This window comes from Macaca fascicularis, chromosome 6, assembly GCF_037993035.2.
Source record: "Macaca fascicularis isolate 582-1 chromosome 6, T2T-MFA8v1.1".
In the NCBI taxonomy this organism is placed as follows: Eukaryota; Metazoa; Chordata; class Mammalia; order Primates; family Cercopithecidae; genus Macaca; species Macaca fascicularis.
The window spans coordinates 129,382,111-129,396,616 of NC_088380.1; the positions used below are offsets into that span (position 1 = coordinate 129,382,111).

Below are 14,506 nucleotides of genomic sequence, written 5' to 3' on the forward strand. Positions count from 1 at the left end.
GGTACAAATATGAGCTAAAAAAAGAACAAAGAAAACTATATTTGAATTTTGGATTAAAACTTGGTCACTTGATTAACTTTTTGTTAAGTATAGTTACAGTTAAATGGATGAAGATGTCATCAATTAGTAACTTTGATTATAATAAAAAATTTGAGGTTTGAAAATTGCTTTTTGAAAATTTTTTGGGAAATATTTGTTTTGTGCCTCTATTTCCTGTTATGCCCTTTGAAGTATTTTCTTCATTTTTGAACTACAATATTGACAGATCTGGGGGTTTTGCTGAAAATTCCTAGAAAATTTGAGTTGCAATATTTTAATTCACAATGAAATTATAGTTTTTTTGGTTTATTTTTAAAGAATCCAACAATGTAAATATCAATTGTCCAAGATATTTAATAAGCAAATAATATGTAACATTACCAGCAATACATTTTATTAAAATAATTATAGAAACTTACTAATAAATTTATTATTGAAAGTAGTTTGTAATAGCTTTTGCCATTTGAATTATATATCTCTTAGGGAATGGGCTCTTTTGGAGAACTTTACATAATGTAGAGCAACAGAGCAATTTCCAGGCAATGTAATTGTTAGTCATTGACAGTGTTCAGTCTGTAAACATCTACTTTTCTTTATTTGAAATATCTGAAATGATCACATTCTAAATCTTTTTAGAAATTCTAATATTTTACTGAGATTGTTGCACAACAAAGGAAAAAAAAATAAAATTTATGTTAATTGTGTATATAATTTTACCTTCGCTCCTGTTAGCTAAATAATATTCTCATTAAAAATTATAAACGTTATTTTCAATGACAAATGTTTAAAGGCCAGAAATGTGGTATAAATCAATTGTGAGTATTGCCAGTTCCTCTCATATTAAAAATATATTTCATTTTTAGGAATGGACAGAGAAACAGTGAACATTGTGGGAGAAAAAACAGGAGGCAGATTTTTTTTTTTTTTGAGACGGGGTCTCGCTCTGTCGCCCAGGCTGGAGTGCAGTGGCCGGATCTCAGCTCAATGCAAGCTCTGCCTCCGGGGTTCATGCCATTCTCCTGCCTCAGCCTCCCGAGTAGCTGGGACTACAGGCACCCGCCACCTCGCCCGGCTAGGTTTTTTTTTTTGTATTTTTAGTAGAGACGGGGTTTCACTGTGTTAGCCAGGATGGTCTCTATCTCCTGACCTCGTGATCCGCCCGTCTCGGACTCCCAAAGTGCTGGGATTAGAGGCTTGAGCCACCACGCCCGGCCCAGATTTTTATATTAAATAATTTAAACATAGTTCATCCCTTTGGAATATAAGCAGTGATTTGTCCGTGTTTTCAGTAGATCTCTGAGCACTTGGCATTTATGCCTGAGGCATTTTAATGACTAATTGTTTCATGTTAATTAATTTAAAATATTATTTGAGCAACTTGTGAATAAGTAAAATTTAGAGAAAAGTGGAAAAATCAATACAATATTTTAAAATTTTGCTAGCAAACACTAAAAGTGCATACTGTTTTTTAAATTTCAGAACTTTCAGCCAACACAGCTGCCTTTGCTAAAAGTGCTGCCATGTTAGGTAATTCTGAGGATCATACTGCTTTATCTAGAGCTTTGTCTCAGCTTGCAGAGGTTGAGGAGAAGATAGACCAGTTATATCAAGAACAAGCTTTTGCTGATTTTTATATGTTTTCAGAACTACTTAGTGACTACATTCGACTTATTGCTGCAGTGAAAGTAAGCCCTTTCTTGCATTCTTCTCACTTGTGTGCTTTAAAAAGTATTTTGTCTCCTATTAGTTATGTGTTTAAATGTCTAAATTCCTCCTATACTAGCAATAATAAAGTGGTTTCAAGGTAATTATACATAACTTAATACTTTCTTCCCTATAACTTGCACAGTACAATAGATAGAATTAATGTTTTTAACAGGTCTAAGGAATGACAGATAAGATAGAAAACATACATTTACTTACGTATTTGCTTATACAAGTTTGGAACTAACTAATAGCATTTATTTGCTCATTCTAGCACTAACTGAAACTACTCACTGGACTCTATTGTCATTAGTAAAGCTGACTGTGTAATAAATAGGATAAAACTAGAAACGATTATTGCAGTGAATATGTTTAATGGGGGCTTTTTCATGTATTTGGATATAATCAGACTTTGTATCTTCAAATGTATAGTCACCATGTGTTTATAGATGAGATGGGACTAGATTAGATCATAAATTGTGTTACTGAATGGTAATACTTAAATATAATAGTGCAATTTCTGAATAGTTGAGAAAGTGATCCAGTTAGCAAAAATTAGTATTCTACAGATATCTGCAGTATTCAGACAGTTAAACTGAACTGAACGTTACTCAGTGTATCATGTTTCAGAAGATACTTTAAGAATCTTTGAATTTTTGTTATGGATATTAACAACATGGGGTTTGGTGGGTACTTGGTGTTTACCTTTTACCTTGAATTTAAACATCTAGAAAGTTGGCCGGGCGCAGTGGTTCAGGTCTGTAATCCCAGCACTTTGGGAGGCCGACGCGGGTGGATCATGAGGTCGGGAGATCGAGACCATCCTGGCTAACACGGTGAAACCCCGTCTCTACTAAAAATACAAAAAGTTAGCCGGGCGTGGTGGTGGGCACCTGTAGTCCCAGCTACTCAGGAGGCTGAGCCAGGAGAATGGCATGAACCCTGGAGGTGGAGCTTGCAGTGAGCTGAGATCGTGTCACTGCACTCCAGCCTGGGTGACAAAGCGAGACTCCGTCTCAAAAAAAAAAAAAAAAAATCTAGAAAGTTAATGAGATCTTGTTCCTTTCTTATGCAAAATTTTTTCAGCTAAAGTCTGTGATCAAGTTAGTACTCATCTAGAGTGAGCATATTTATTGATCTAGAGTGAGCATATTGATAGTTCTGTTCTCAAGCTACTGGTGACATTTATTACTAGAGCATTCTTAGCACTTCAGAATGGTGCTTTCTTTTATTTGGTAAAATTACCAATTTTACTGTTTTAAATGTTCCTTATGCTGTTGGTGATTAATTTTTCAGTATTTAGAAATGTTAATATAGATAGCAGTTGTCAGAGTATATATGCTTCATTATATACAGGCAGCTTGTGATATACAGAGATCCAGTTTACAGATTTGTGCCGCCTACTCTCACTTCTTACCAGAGCGCCCAATAGCATGAGAGCTGTTGTAAAAAAGTGTGACACTTCCAACAAACCTGTGGGTCAAAAAAGGGGAATTGGGCAGTGTCTGTAAGAATACATATCTGGGCCGGGCGCTGTGGCTCACACCTGTAATACCAGCACTTTGGGAGGCTGAGGCAGGCGGATCATGAGGTCAGGAGATCGAGACCACCCTGGCCAACGTGGTGAAACCCCGGCTCTACTAAAAATACAAAAATTAGCTGGACATGGTGGCGTATGCCTGTAATCCTAGCTACTCAGGAGGCTGAGGCAGGAGAATCACTTGAACCGGGGAGTCAGAGGTTGCAGTGAGCCCGGAGCGCGCCATTGCACTCTAGCCTGGCGACAGAGAGAGAGACTCCATCTCAAAAAAAAAAAAAAAGAAAAAAAAGAATGCATATCTGCTAATAAGAGCTAGAGCTAGCCTGGAAAAAGACCCCCTGGCAGTGATGGCCTGCCTGTATAATGGATATTGATCCCTCAAAAACAGCTTTCCTCATACCCTAAGTCTTTTTGCTGTGTTATTATATTTCCTGAAATTATAGTTATATTCATGTTTTCCAAAATACTTTCTATAGAACACTGGCACCAAAAGATGGATTACAGTTAGCTAAGTTTTGTATATGGTATCCCTATTTGCAAGATTCAGAATGCATTTTAAAAGCTCAGAACTGGTTAGGAGTGAAAAAGAAAACAAATTTTAATCCAGAGGCTTCTAAATTCATTTGAACAAGAATTATTTTCCAACAAATGTCTATTTACATATATGGAACACATTTGTGGAAATACTGAATTAATGATTTCATTGACTGAAAGAGTTAAAGAGTTGTGGTCAATTTGCCTTCAGGTAAATTAAGCTCTTTAAGATTGGTTTCTACTGAAACCTAGCCCAGATCAACTGCACAAAGGAATTGAGATATTATGGAATGAGGTGACAGGTAATTTTTACAGTTTTTGTTTTTGTCATATTCTTTGTTTTGAACTAATTCACTTGTATTTGAAAAAATAATGCACATACATGATAGTTTTAATAGCCCAGCAAGGTAAGTTTCCTTGCAGAACTACGACCTGTAGTCTCTGACCTCAGTCATAAACTGTTAGGTTCTTGTGTGTCTTTACAGAATTAGCTATGCATGTACATGAAGCTAATTCTCTCCCCTCTGTCCATTTATTCCTTCCATCCCCTTCTCTCCCTCCCTTCCTCTCTCAAAAAGGAATATACTGTGTTTAGTGTTCTTTGTCTGCTTTTTACACCCACTCCACTTAATAGAGCAGTCTCCCTATCAATGTAGGTAGATGTCTTTTTAACGGTTGCATAGCATTCCATCATATAACATTTAGATACACCTTGAATTATAGTCTAGTCTTTTAAAAAATCAAGTATTTTGGTAAGTCTTTGGACATAAAGATTCTATAAGTAGGATTGCTGACCAAAGGGTATATGCATTTTAAATTTCAGTAAGTATTGCCAAATTACTGTTCAAAAAGATTTTGCTTTGTACCCTAACCTACCAAACCTACACGTTTCTTCTTACTACCACCCAAGAATGAAGGTTGTTTTTTTTTTTTTAATAAGTTGTCATTTACTTAGTGTGAATCAAGACATCTTTACAAATGATAAGCCATTTTACATTTCTTTTTCTTTCTTTTCTCTTTTTTTGAGATGGAGTCTTGCTTTGTCGCCGGGCTAGAGTGCAGTGGCGCGATCTTGGCTCACTACAACCTCCGCCTCCTAGGTTCAAGCAGTTCTGCCTCAGCCTTCTGAGTAGCTGGGACTGTAGGTGTGTGCCACCACAGCCAGCTAATTTTTGTAGTTTTTGTAGAGACGGGGTTTCACCTTGCCAGGATGGTCTCCATCTCTTGACCTCGTGATCCACTCACCTCGGCCTCCCAAAGCGCTGGGATTATAGGCATGAGCCACCGCACGCGGCCCTACATTTCTTTTTCTATGAATGAACTGTTAATGTCCTTTGCCCAGTTTTTGTTTGCTTATTATCTATTTCGAATAGCTGCTTAATACTAATTAACCTTTGGTTTTATCCATATCGAGTGTACTTTTCTGATGACAATTCTTCAAATTAGGAGTACTTTGGGGATTAATATAGAGCCATTGTTGGGATCAAAGAACATCAGAAATTGGAACACCAAAGAAAAAGCTAAATTTTACACATTTCGAAATATTGCCTAAGCCTGGCGTTGTGTCAGGAAACTCCTGTTTTCCTCTTTTGTATAGTACGTGGTCTCTGAAATTTAGAACTATAAGTTTTGGCTGTATCCTTACAAGCATTGTCATGTATTGGGCTTCTTTGAACCACTAGAGTAGGGTCAGAGATTGAGGGCAATAGTTCTTTTTTTTGAGACGGAGTCTCGCTCTGTCGCCCAGGCTGGAGTGCAGTGGCGCGATCTCGGCTCACTGCAAGCTCCGCCTCCCGGGTTCACGCCATTCTCCTGCCTCAGCCTCCCGAGTAGCTGGGACTACAGGCTCCCACAACCGCGCCCGGCTAATTTTTTGTATTTTTAGTAGAGACGGGGTTTCACCGTGGTCTCGATCTCCTGACCTTGTGATCCGCCCGCCTCGGCCTCCCAAAGTGCTGGGATTACAGGCGTGAGCCACCGCGCCCGGCGAGGGCAATAGTTCTTAATGTTTTTAGCACTAGAACTTTTCATAAATAATTTTTGTAGGGGATCCCAATTTATAAAACATATTAAAAAAAAATTTTAACTAAAAGATGGGTTCTCCAAGGGGTTTAAACGCTTTGTTGTTTGTCTATAGATACTCAGCACCTCTTCAGAACTCCATGAAGCTGGGCAGCATATTTTTAGATTAACTGAATTATAATATGATAATTAAAATTGTAGCTTCAAATTTCCTGATGGGCCAAAAAAACTGTTAGACATCTGGAATCTTGTCTAATTGAGAGCAGCTTGCATACAAATGTATGCCATAAATTAGCAGAGGAATGGAGGTCCTAAATGGATGATCCCTGTAAACTTATCCCTCTTATAATGGTTCTACTAGAGTGGATTAGTATCTTGACATGCAAAAGGAAACATTGTTATGATTTAATTGGTTTAATATAGCATTGTTAGAAATTTGACTGGTGCTGGTTCTTTTTTTCTTTTATTTTCTGTTATTTTGTTACAAAGGTAAGAAAACAAATGAAGAAAAAGTTAATTTGTATATTTAAGATCAATTTTTTTTTTTCCTGAAATAACCTGACTTTAGTAGTCTTACTTTTATCATAGCTCCTACATCTGTACCACAATAAACATGTCCTGTTCTGGAATACTATAAGATAATAAATTGGACAGGGACGAAATTAGATTTAGCATATCAATGCAAAGCCAGTTGATATACATTGAGAACTTAAGCCAATATTGAATTAAAGGGCATGTACATTAACTTTTTCCTTGTATTGGTACATATTTTAAGGAATCAAATTGTTACTGAACAGAGGAATTTATAAATGAAGAAAAGATAAGACCCTGTTCCCCTAAAGCAAGACTAGGCCTAAAATCTTACATTACTTTTTGGTTAGTCGTGTGTATGTGTGTTTGTGTGTGTGTGTGTGTGAGGTGAGAGAGATTGTCTTAAATCAAGCCTTTCCAACATGCGGCCGAGGACAGCTTTGAATGCGGCCCAACACAAATTCACAAACTGTCATACATGGCTGAGCGCAGAGGCTCACGCCTGTAATCCCAGCACTTTGGGAGGCTGAGGCGGGCGGATCACAAGGTCAAGAGGTCGAGACCATCCTGATTAACACGTTGAAACCCCATCTCTACTAAAAATAAAAATAAAAATAAATTAGCTGGGCATAGTGGTGGGCGCCTGTAGTCCCAGCTACTCTGGAGGCTGAGGCAGGAGAATGGCGTGAACTTGCAGTGGGCTGAGGCGGAGTTCCCAGTGAGCTGAGATCGCGCCTCTGCACTCCAGCTTGGGCGACAGAGCGAGACTCTGTCTCAAAAAAAAAGTAAAAAAAAAAAAAAAAAAATCTCATGACTTTTTTTTTTTAAGCTCATCGCTTAGTGATAGTATATTTTATGTGTGGCCAAAGATAATTATTCTTCTGGTGTGGCCCAGGAAAGCCAAATAATTGAACACTGTTGTTTCAAATGGTAGTAACTTTTTCTGAATCTATTCATGTTAGATGTGTTACTTTTGGATTTTAGCCTAACTGAATTTGACTAAAGCAAAGTTAATTTATAATAAGGGATGTTTTAGGGAAAATGTGGTACTTTAAATGTAAGAAAAGCAGACAAAGGGGACGGTAAGATTCACTTAATGTAAGCAAAAGTATCCGAGAAGACATATACAGCAAAGTGGATTTAAATACCCATAGATAAGGTACTTTGATTGCTAGTTTGCCGTGGATATCTGTTGTCCTAGTTAATTTAAAATGTTCATGATCTTTAAGAATTCTTTTGGAAAAATACTTTGGTTTCTGGTTGACTGGATTTTTAAATGCTATTATCACATTTTAAAAAATTGCCATATGATATAAATGCTGTCTAATTATACATTTTTTCCATAACACTAAGCTATTCTTTGCACTTTTAATAGAAAGCTTAACAGTTAACTACATTTCCGTGTGTATGTTATTTAGAAGTAATCCATAATGGCTGTGCCTACTGATTATTAAGCATCCACTAGGTTAAGACACTATGCAATAATATACTCCTCATGTTATTTCTAATCCATAAATGTAAACATCACTTCCCACCTTTTATATTTGGGAGCATTACAGCTTGGAGAAGTTCAGTGAATTTACCCATGGTCATAGAGTGACAAAACTAAAATTAGAACCAAATTTGATTTTCTCCAAAGCCTGCTTTTTAAAAATACACTAACTACATATTTTTCTCTTCAGCAGATCCCTAAAGGAACATGTATTTTTACTACTTCATGGTTCAAAAAGTTTTTTATTTGTAATAAATTAAAATAACTTGGGTTTAGTGCTTCCTGGTTCACCCAATTTATTAATGTTTACTTCATGAATGTTTGATTAGTAATTACTAAAATAATTTTAATATTTCTCTAACATGAAGCCAGAAAGGGGATTCTTAGTGGGTTCTCCCATCCTATCCATCATTTTTCTCATGAGACTTCTAATTAATTTGCCCATATTTCATTTATTTTCTCTATTCACTTGCTCTTGCTCTGCCAGACTCCTTGAGAGAAGTCATGGATTTGGTTTGACTTACTATATTAGGATCTTTTTGTCTATTTCTTTAGTTCTGCAGTGTATATATAAAAATATATATATAGTCCTCTTTTCATCTTTTGCCCTTTTCATCTTGTATAAGACTGTCTTTTTATTCATTTTGTTATATTTTACTTTTTGATTGCTTTGCCTTTTTTAATTTGCTATGGTAATTTCTTCTACCACATATCTTATGAGTTTTTCTCATTTTGTCTTTTCAATTTCAGACATGTTTCTAATACTTAATATGCTTTTGATATTATTTAACGGGAAAATTTCCAGTGTAGGTATGACACTAGCATTTTCCTATTAAAGACATCTTTCTTCGAAGAGTAAAATGCTGTTATAAATCTTATAAACCACACTAGCCTAAAGGCTAGTGATGAAATGGGTTTTGAATGTAGGTTTTATTCGGAACATGTTTCATGCAGTGACAGGGTTTTTTTTTTTGTTTTAAGCAAATGAATATGGAGATTATTTTCTTTGATATTGGCATACTTACTTTCAGTATCTTAGTATATTAGAATAGGACTTAAATACTTGGTTTTATTGCTTTCAGTATGATAACACTTCTAGTGTTATGAAAGTATTTTAAATGTTACTCTTACTTAATAGCATTATGTTATTCACTTATAGGGTGTGTTTGACCATCGAATGAAGTGCTGGCAGAAATGGGAAGATGCTCAAATTACTTTGCTTAAAAAACGTGAAGCTGAAGCAAAAATGATGGTTGCTAACAAACCAGATAAAATACAGCAAGCTAAAAATGAAATCAGAGAGGTGATTACTAAATGCTTTATCTCTTAAGTTTTTCATGAGTCATTCATATATACATAATTTTTCATAATTTTTTTCTAAACCATTCAACACGTAGCTATTTTTGCATATTTTTATGAACTGTGAGAATTACTTCAACATTTTGATTATTAAAATCTCCAGAGCCCTTTGTTACTTATGGAATGGATAAAGAAGCATACAAGGGAAACAGCTAAAATTAACCTTTACATTAATAATTACACATTTATTATTAGATGGTTAATTTTATTTCAGATTATTATTTTCTGTCTAAAAATGGTTTTGGAGCTAGATCTCTCCCACATTTAACTGTCCAGGCAACATTATCCCCCATATATATGTATTATATATGGTATTTTAGTGAATTTGTGTAAGTTTATTATAATTTATACACTTTTCTTACCATGCTTCAATAAGGAAATTGAAGAGGTAGGACAACCTTTATATTACTAAAAATAAATGTACCTGCCCTTTGAAGAGTATGTACCAGTGTTTTGGTTACACAGTGGGAAAAATTATCATTTCATTGCTTAAATCTTCAGTTATTTTAGTTGTTTCATTGTTCACTAATCACAACATTTTGTTTTCTGTACTGAATTTAATATTTATTGATGGTCTTCAGTAGAACATAATTCCACATTTTTTTCCAATCTGATCATTTTACCATTACAAAAATGTTTTTAAAATGTTTATCATGTAATTTTCCTAATTTAAAGTATTTCTATCAGCATATAAATTTTGATGAACACATATCCTTGGATTTAATAGTATTGATATATTCTGAAATAATTACTGATATAAAAAAGTAATTAAGAAAATTACACTGTAACACTGATAATTTATTTTGTGGTAAATTTTATGCCCAAAATCTTTCCTCTTAGTTATATTTAATTAAGCTTTGGATATTATAGTTTGTTAAGTACAGTATTGAAATATCTTAATATTGAGCAAATCTGTGGAATATTAATGGAAGTTAAGCTAACATGCATTTCTATTGGTTGAAAGTTATACAATTTCTGTTGATGCTAAATTGTGCTTTGCCAATATTGAGCTTTCTCAGAATTTTCAGGTATTGTGATTAAGTGAGCAGTCATGACAGTACTATACTTTTTTTTGAGATAAGCATAAAATATTTCTTTGTTTGTTTTTATTAGTGGGAGGCGAAAGTGCAACAAGGGGAAAGAGATTTTGAACAGATATCTAAAACGATTCGAAAAGAAGTGGGAAGATTTGAGGCATGTATAATAATTTTGCATTTATCTTAACAACATGGTCACATTTTGCTGCAATTTTGTGGTAAAGTTGAATTTAGCTTTCTACTAACAGACTTTTAAAAATGTACTTCAACAGAAAGAACGAGTGAAGGATTTTAAAACCGTTATCATCAAGTACTTAGAATCACTAGTTCAAACACAACAACAGGTAAGCCATTTTTGTTTATAACTTAAACTTACAGAATTTGTTTTTGGTATACTTCCTTATTTTAAAAAGATGATTAATGAACTGGGCTTTTAAACTCAAGAATAAGAAATGGAAGACAGAGAGCCAGTGATGGTAAAGGATAAAAGGGTAAACTCATTGGAAACTATCTCGGTTTTTTGTGTTTTTTTTTTTTCCTCTGCTTAACACTAAGGCAGAGATCGACTTTTCCCAATTTTAGGCCATCAGAAACCTCATGGGCAAGTTTCCTCTTTCACTGTCTTTCTAGTTTGTTTTCTTTGTTGGTTAGACCTGTTTGAGTAAATTCTCATAATAAGTTCTCCTCTTCCATAACAAATAGAACTTAAACTAAACAGTTTTTCAGAATTAAAAAAAAAACTGTACTGTTTTCTTTTTGCTTTATTTTGTTTGGGGTTTGGTGGTGGTTGAATGCTGCAAGTGGCATTTGTCTACTTTGCCATGGATTTTAATGGTATATTAAATAAAAAGATAATCGCAGAAAATTTTCCTGTATATTTTAATGTAAATTAGAGTAACAGGTCAAGTAATTCAATATCTTGAATAGAATTTTTCTTCCAGTTTTAAAACATGTGGATCTAGAATGTCATTTGTGTAAAATATAATAGGTTGTTTTTGAATTAAGTGGTATGATATCTTCAAATTGTCTTTAACTTTTATTTAAATAGTTCATAAAGTTAAATTTTTAAAAATGTGAAAATAGGCTGGGCGCGGTGGCTCAAGCCTGTAATCCCAGCACTTTGGGAGGCCGAGACGGGCGAATCACGAGGTCAGGAGATCGAGACCATCCTGGTTAATACGGTGAAACCCCGTCTCTACTGAAAAGTACAAAAAACTAGCCGGGCGAGGTGGCGGGCGCCTGTAGTCCCAGCTACTTGGGAGGCTGAGGCAGGAGAATGGCGTGAACCCGGGAGGCGGAGCTTGCAGTGAGCTGAGATCTGGCCACTGCACTCCGGCCTGGGTGACAGAGCGAGACTCCGTCTCAAAAAATAAAAAAAAACAAACCAAAAAAAATGTGAAAATAAGTCATATAACCTTGTTTTTAAAGGAATTGTTTTAAACATGACTTCAGTTTATATTTCAGTCTGTTCTCTGGACTATTCAAGGAAGACTGACAGCTAGTTCTATCCAGTCGTTTTTTTTTTCTTGTTCAATATTTTCTTCCTCCTTATATTCAATTTTTCTTGTCTAGCAATAACGTAAACTATCAATATGCTCTGAATTGGGAAATCTTATCACTTTATGCTGGAAAAGGTCATTGAAGTTGTATTATTTAATATATGGTAACACTGTTCTGGTAAAATTTTGCATAAAATAAAAAATTGTACATTAAAAGAACTCTATTATTTTACACCAAAAATAAAAGTAGCCAGGAGTAATTAATGTTTTAAATAATTTATATATGAACTATATTGACGGACTTTAGATAAGGAAATTAAAATGATTCCTTTAGGAACTGGGCATTGGCTGGGCGCAGCTCATGCCTGTAATCTCAGCACTTTGGGAGGCTGAGGCGGGTGGATCACCTGAGGTCAGGAGTTTGAGAACAGCCTGGCCAATATGGAGAAACCCCGTCTTTACTGAAAATACAAAAAAATTAGCTGGGCGAGGTGGCGCGTCTGTAATCCCAGCTACTCAGGAGGCTGAGGCAGGGAATTGCTTGAACTGGGAGGTGGAGGTTGCAGTGAGGCGAGGTCATGCCATTGCACTCCAGTCTGGGCAACAAGAGCGAAACTCCACCTCAAGAAAACAATTTAAAAAACCCAGACATTAGTAAATATTAGTCATTGTTAGTTAGCTATTTGTATAGTTTTTTTATGTTGTTTTTGCTTTTTTTTCCTTTTTTTCCTTTTTTTTTTTTTTTTTTTTTTTGAGACGGAGTCTCGCTCTGTTGTCCAGGTTGGAGTGCAGTGGTGTGATCTTGGCTCACTGCAAACTCTGCCTCCTGGGTTCAAGCGATTCTCCTACCTGAGCCTCCCGAGTAACTGGGATTACAGGTACGCGCCACATTGCCAGGCTAATTTTTGTATTTTTAGTAGAGATGGGGTTTCACCATGTTGGCCAGGCTGGTCTCAAACTCCTGGACTCAGGTGATCCACCCACCTCAGCCTCCCAAAGTGCTGGGATTACAGGTGTGAGCCACCCCACCCGACCTATGTAGATTTTTGTTAATGCTGTACAGGATATATGCATATAAATGACAAAAAGGTAATGAGAATAACTTTTATTTTAATTTTCATTCACAGCTGATAAAATACTGGGAAGCATTCCTACCTGAAGCCAAAGCCATTGCCTAGCAATAAGATTATTGCTGTTAAGAAGACTGTCGATGTTGTTCCAGTTATGTTGAATTCCACAGTGAAATCATTTAAAACCATCTAAATAAACCACTATATATTTTATGAATTACATGTGGTTTTATATATATATATATACACACACACACATACACACACACACTCCGACATTTTATTACAAGCTGCATGTCCTGACCCTCTTTGAATTAAGTGGACTGTGGCATGACATTCTGCAATACTTTGCTGAATTGAACACTATTGTGTCTTAAATACTTGCACTAAATAGTGCACTGCAAGACCAGAAAATTTTACAATATTTTTTTCTTTACAATATGTTCTGTAGTATGTTTACCCTCTTTATGAAGTGAATTATCAATGCTTTGAATAATGTTCACTTATACATTCCTGTACAGAAATTATGATTTTGTGATTACAGTAATAAAATGATATTCCTTGTGATATATTAGTAACAAATTATTTGGGTATTTAAACATATTAGTAACCTTTTCAAAGCATTTTTAATAGGAAGAAACTTTTTATTCTAGATGTATATAGGTAATGCTCTGATTCCTTAATTATTTTAATTGACAAAGCTGAACTCATTAAATGACTAAATGAAGCTTAAGTTTTCTTATGAAACCATCATAAATCAAAGAACATTTGTCTCTTGATTGTCTTGGGTAAAGAACAGAATAATTGTCTTTGCTTGTTTTTAACTATTTCTATTACAAGTGCCCAATTTAAGAATTAGGAAAAAAATGTATTTATACACTTTTACAAGTCCCATGGATTTTGTTCATCTTCTCGTTATCTTCAGAATCTAGTACTTTGCATATATTTAATTTATTCTTGTCTTTTGTTTTATTTCTTTTAAACTAAAAGTCTATCATCTGTGCTCACAGTTGACAAGGAATGATACCATGTTAAAATATACCATGACTTGATGAATAAGCAAGCACAACACAAAGCAAATTTGAAGTAAAGTGAAATTTAGTTTGCCTTGGGCAATGTTTTTACCCATACTGTATGCTACTTAGACAGCTGTTATCTAATCCTTAATGCTGATGAAAATTTAAGTTATGGCTGGGTGTGGTGGCTCATGCCTGTAATCCCAGCACTTTGGGAGGCTGAGGTGGGTGCATCACCTGAGGTCAGGAGTTCAAGACCAGCCTGGCCAATATGGTGAAACCCCGTCTCTACTAAAAATATAAAAATTCACCAGGCGTTGTGGGGCGTGCTTGTAGTCCCAGCTACTCGGGAGGCTGAGGCAGGAGAATCGCTTGAACCAGGAAGGCAGAGAGGTTGCAGTGAGCCAAGATCATGCCATTGCACTCCAGACTGGGCAACAAGAGTGAAACTCCATCTCAAAAAAAAAAAAAAAAAAAAAAAAAAAATTATGACTGGTGTCAGAGCTATTTTTGTTTTTTAAAAAATATTCTTACAAACACCCCTCTTCTCGAGCTTAACCACCACATCTCCCTTCCATAGGAACAAGATACGGTATGTGTAACTAAATCCTCTCTAGGGAGTCACTGGATACAATTTATATATCAAAGTATTCTTAGCATGTG

At 35.3% G+C, this 14,506-nt stretch overlaps 1 protein-coding gene across 1 annotated transcript in view; it reads left to right on the top strand.

Moving 5' to 3' along the window:
- The window catches only part of SNX2 (sorting nexin 2), a 53,599-nt gene extending 40,205 nt beyond the window's left edge, over window positions 1–13,394 (top strand). Inside the window, exons 11-15 of the mRNA XM_005557620.4 lie at window positions 1,519–1,724; window positions 9,022–9,165; window positions 10,335–10,415; window positions 10,531–10,602; window positions 12,885–13,394. Coding sequence (XP_005557677.2) covers window positions 1,519–1,724; window positions 9,022–9,165; window positions 10,335–10,415; window positions 10,531–10,602; window positions 12,885–12,935 — 554 coding nt within the window. The 3' untranslated portion in view covers window positions 12,936–13,394. The remainder of the gene's footprint in view (window positions 1–1,518; window positions 1,725–9,021; window positions 9,166–10,334; window positions 10,416–10,530; window positions 10,603–12,884) is intronic.
- Window positions 13,395–14,506: the final 1,112 nt, after the last annotated feature.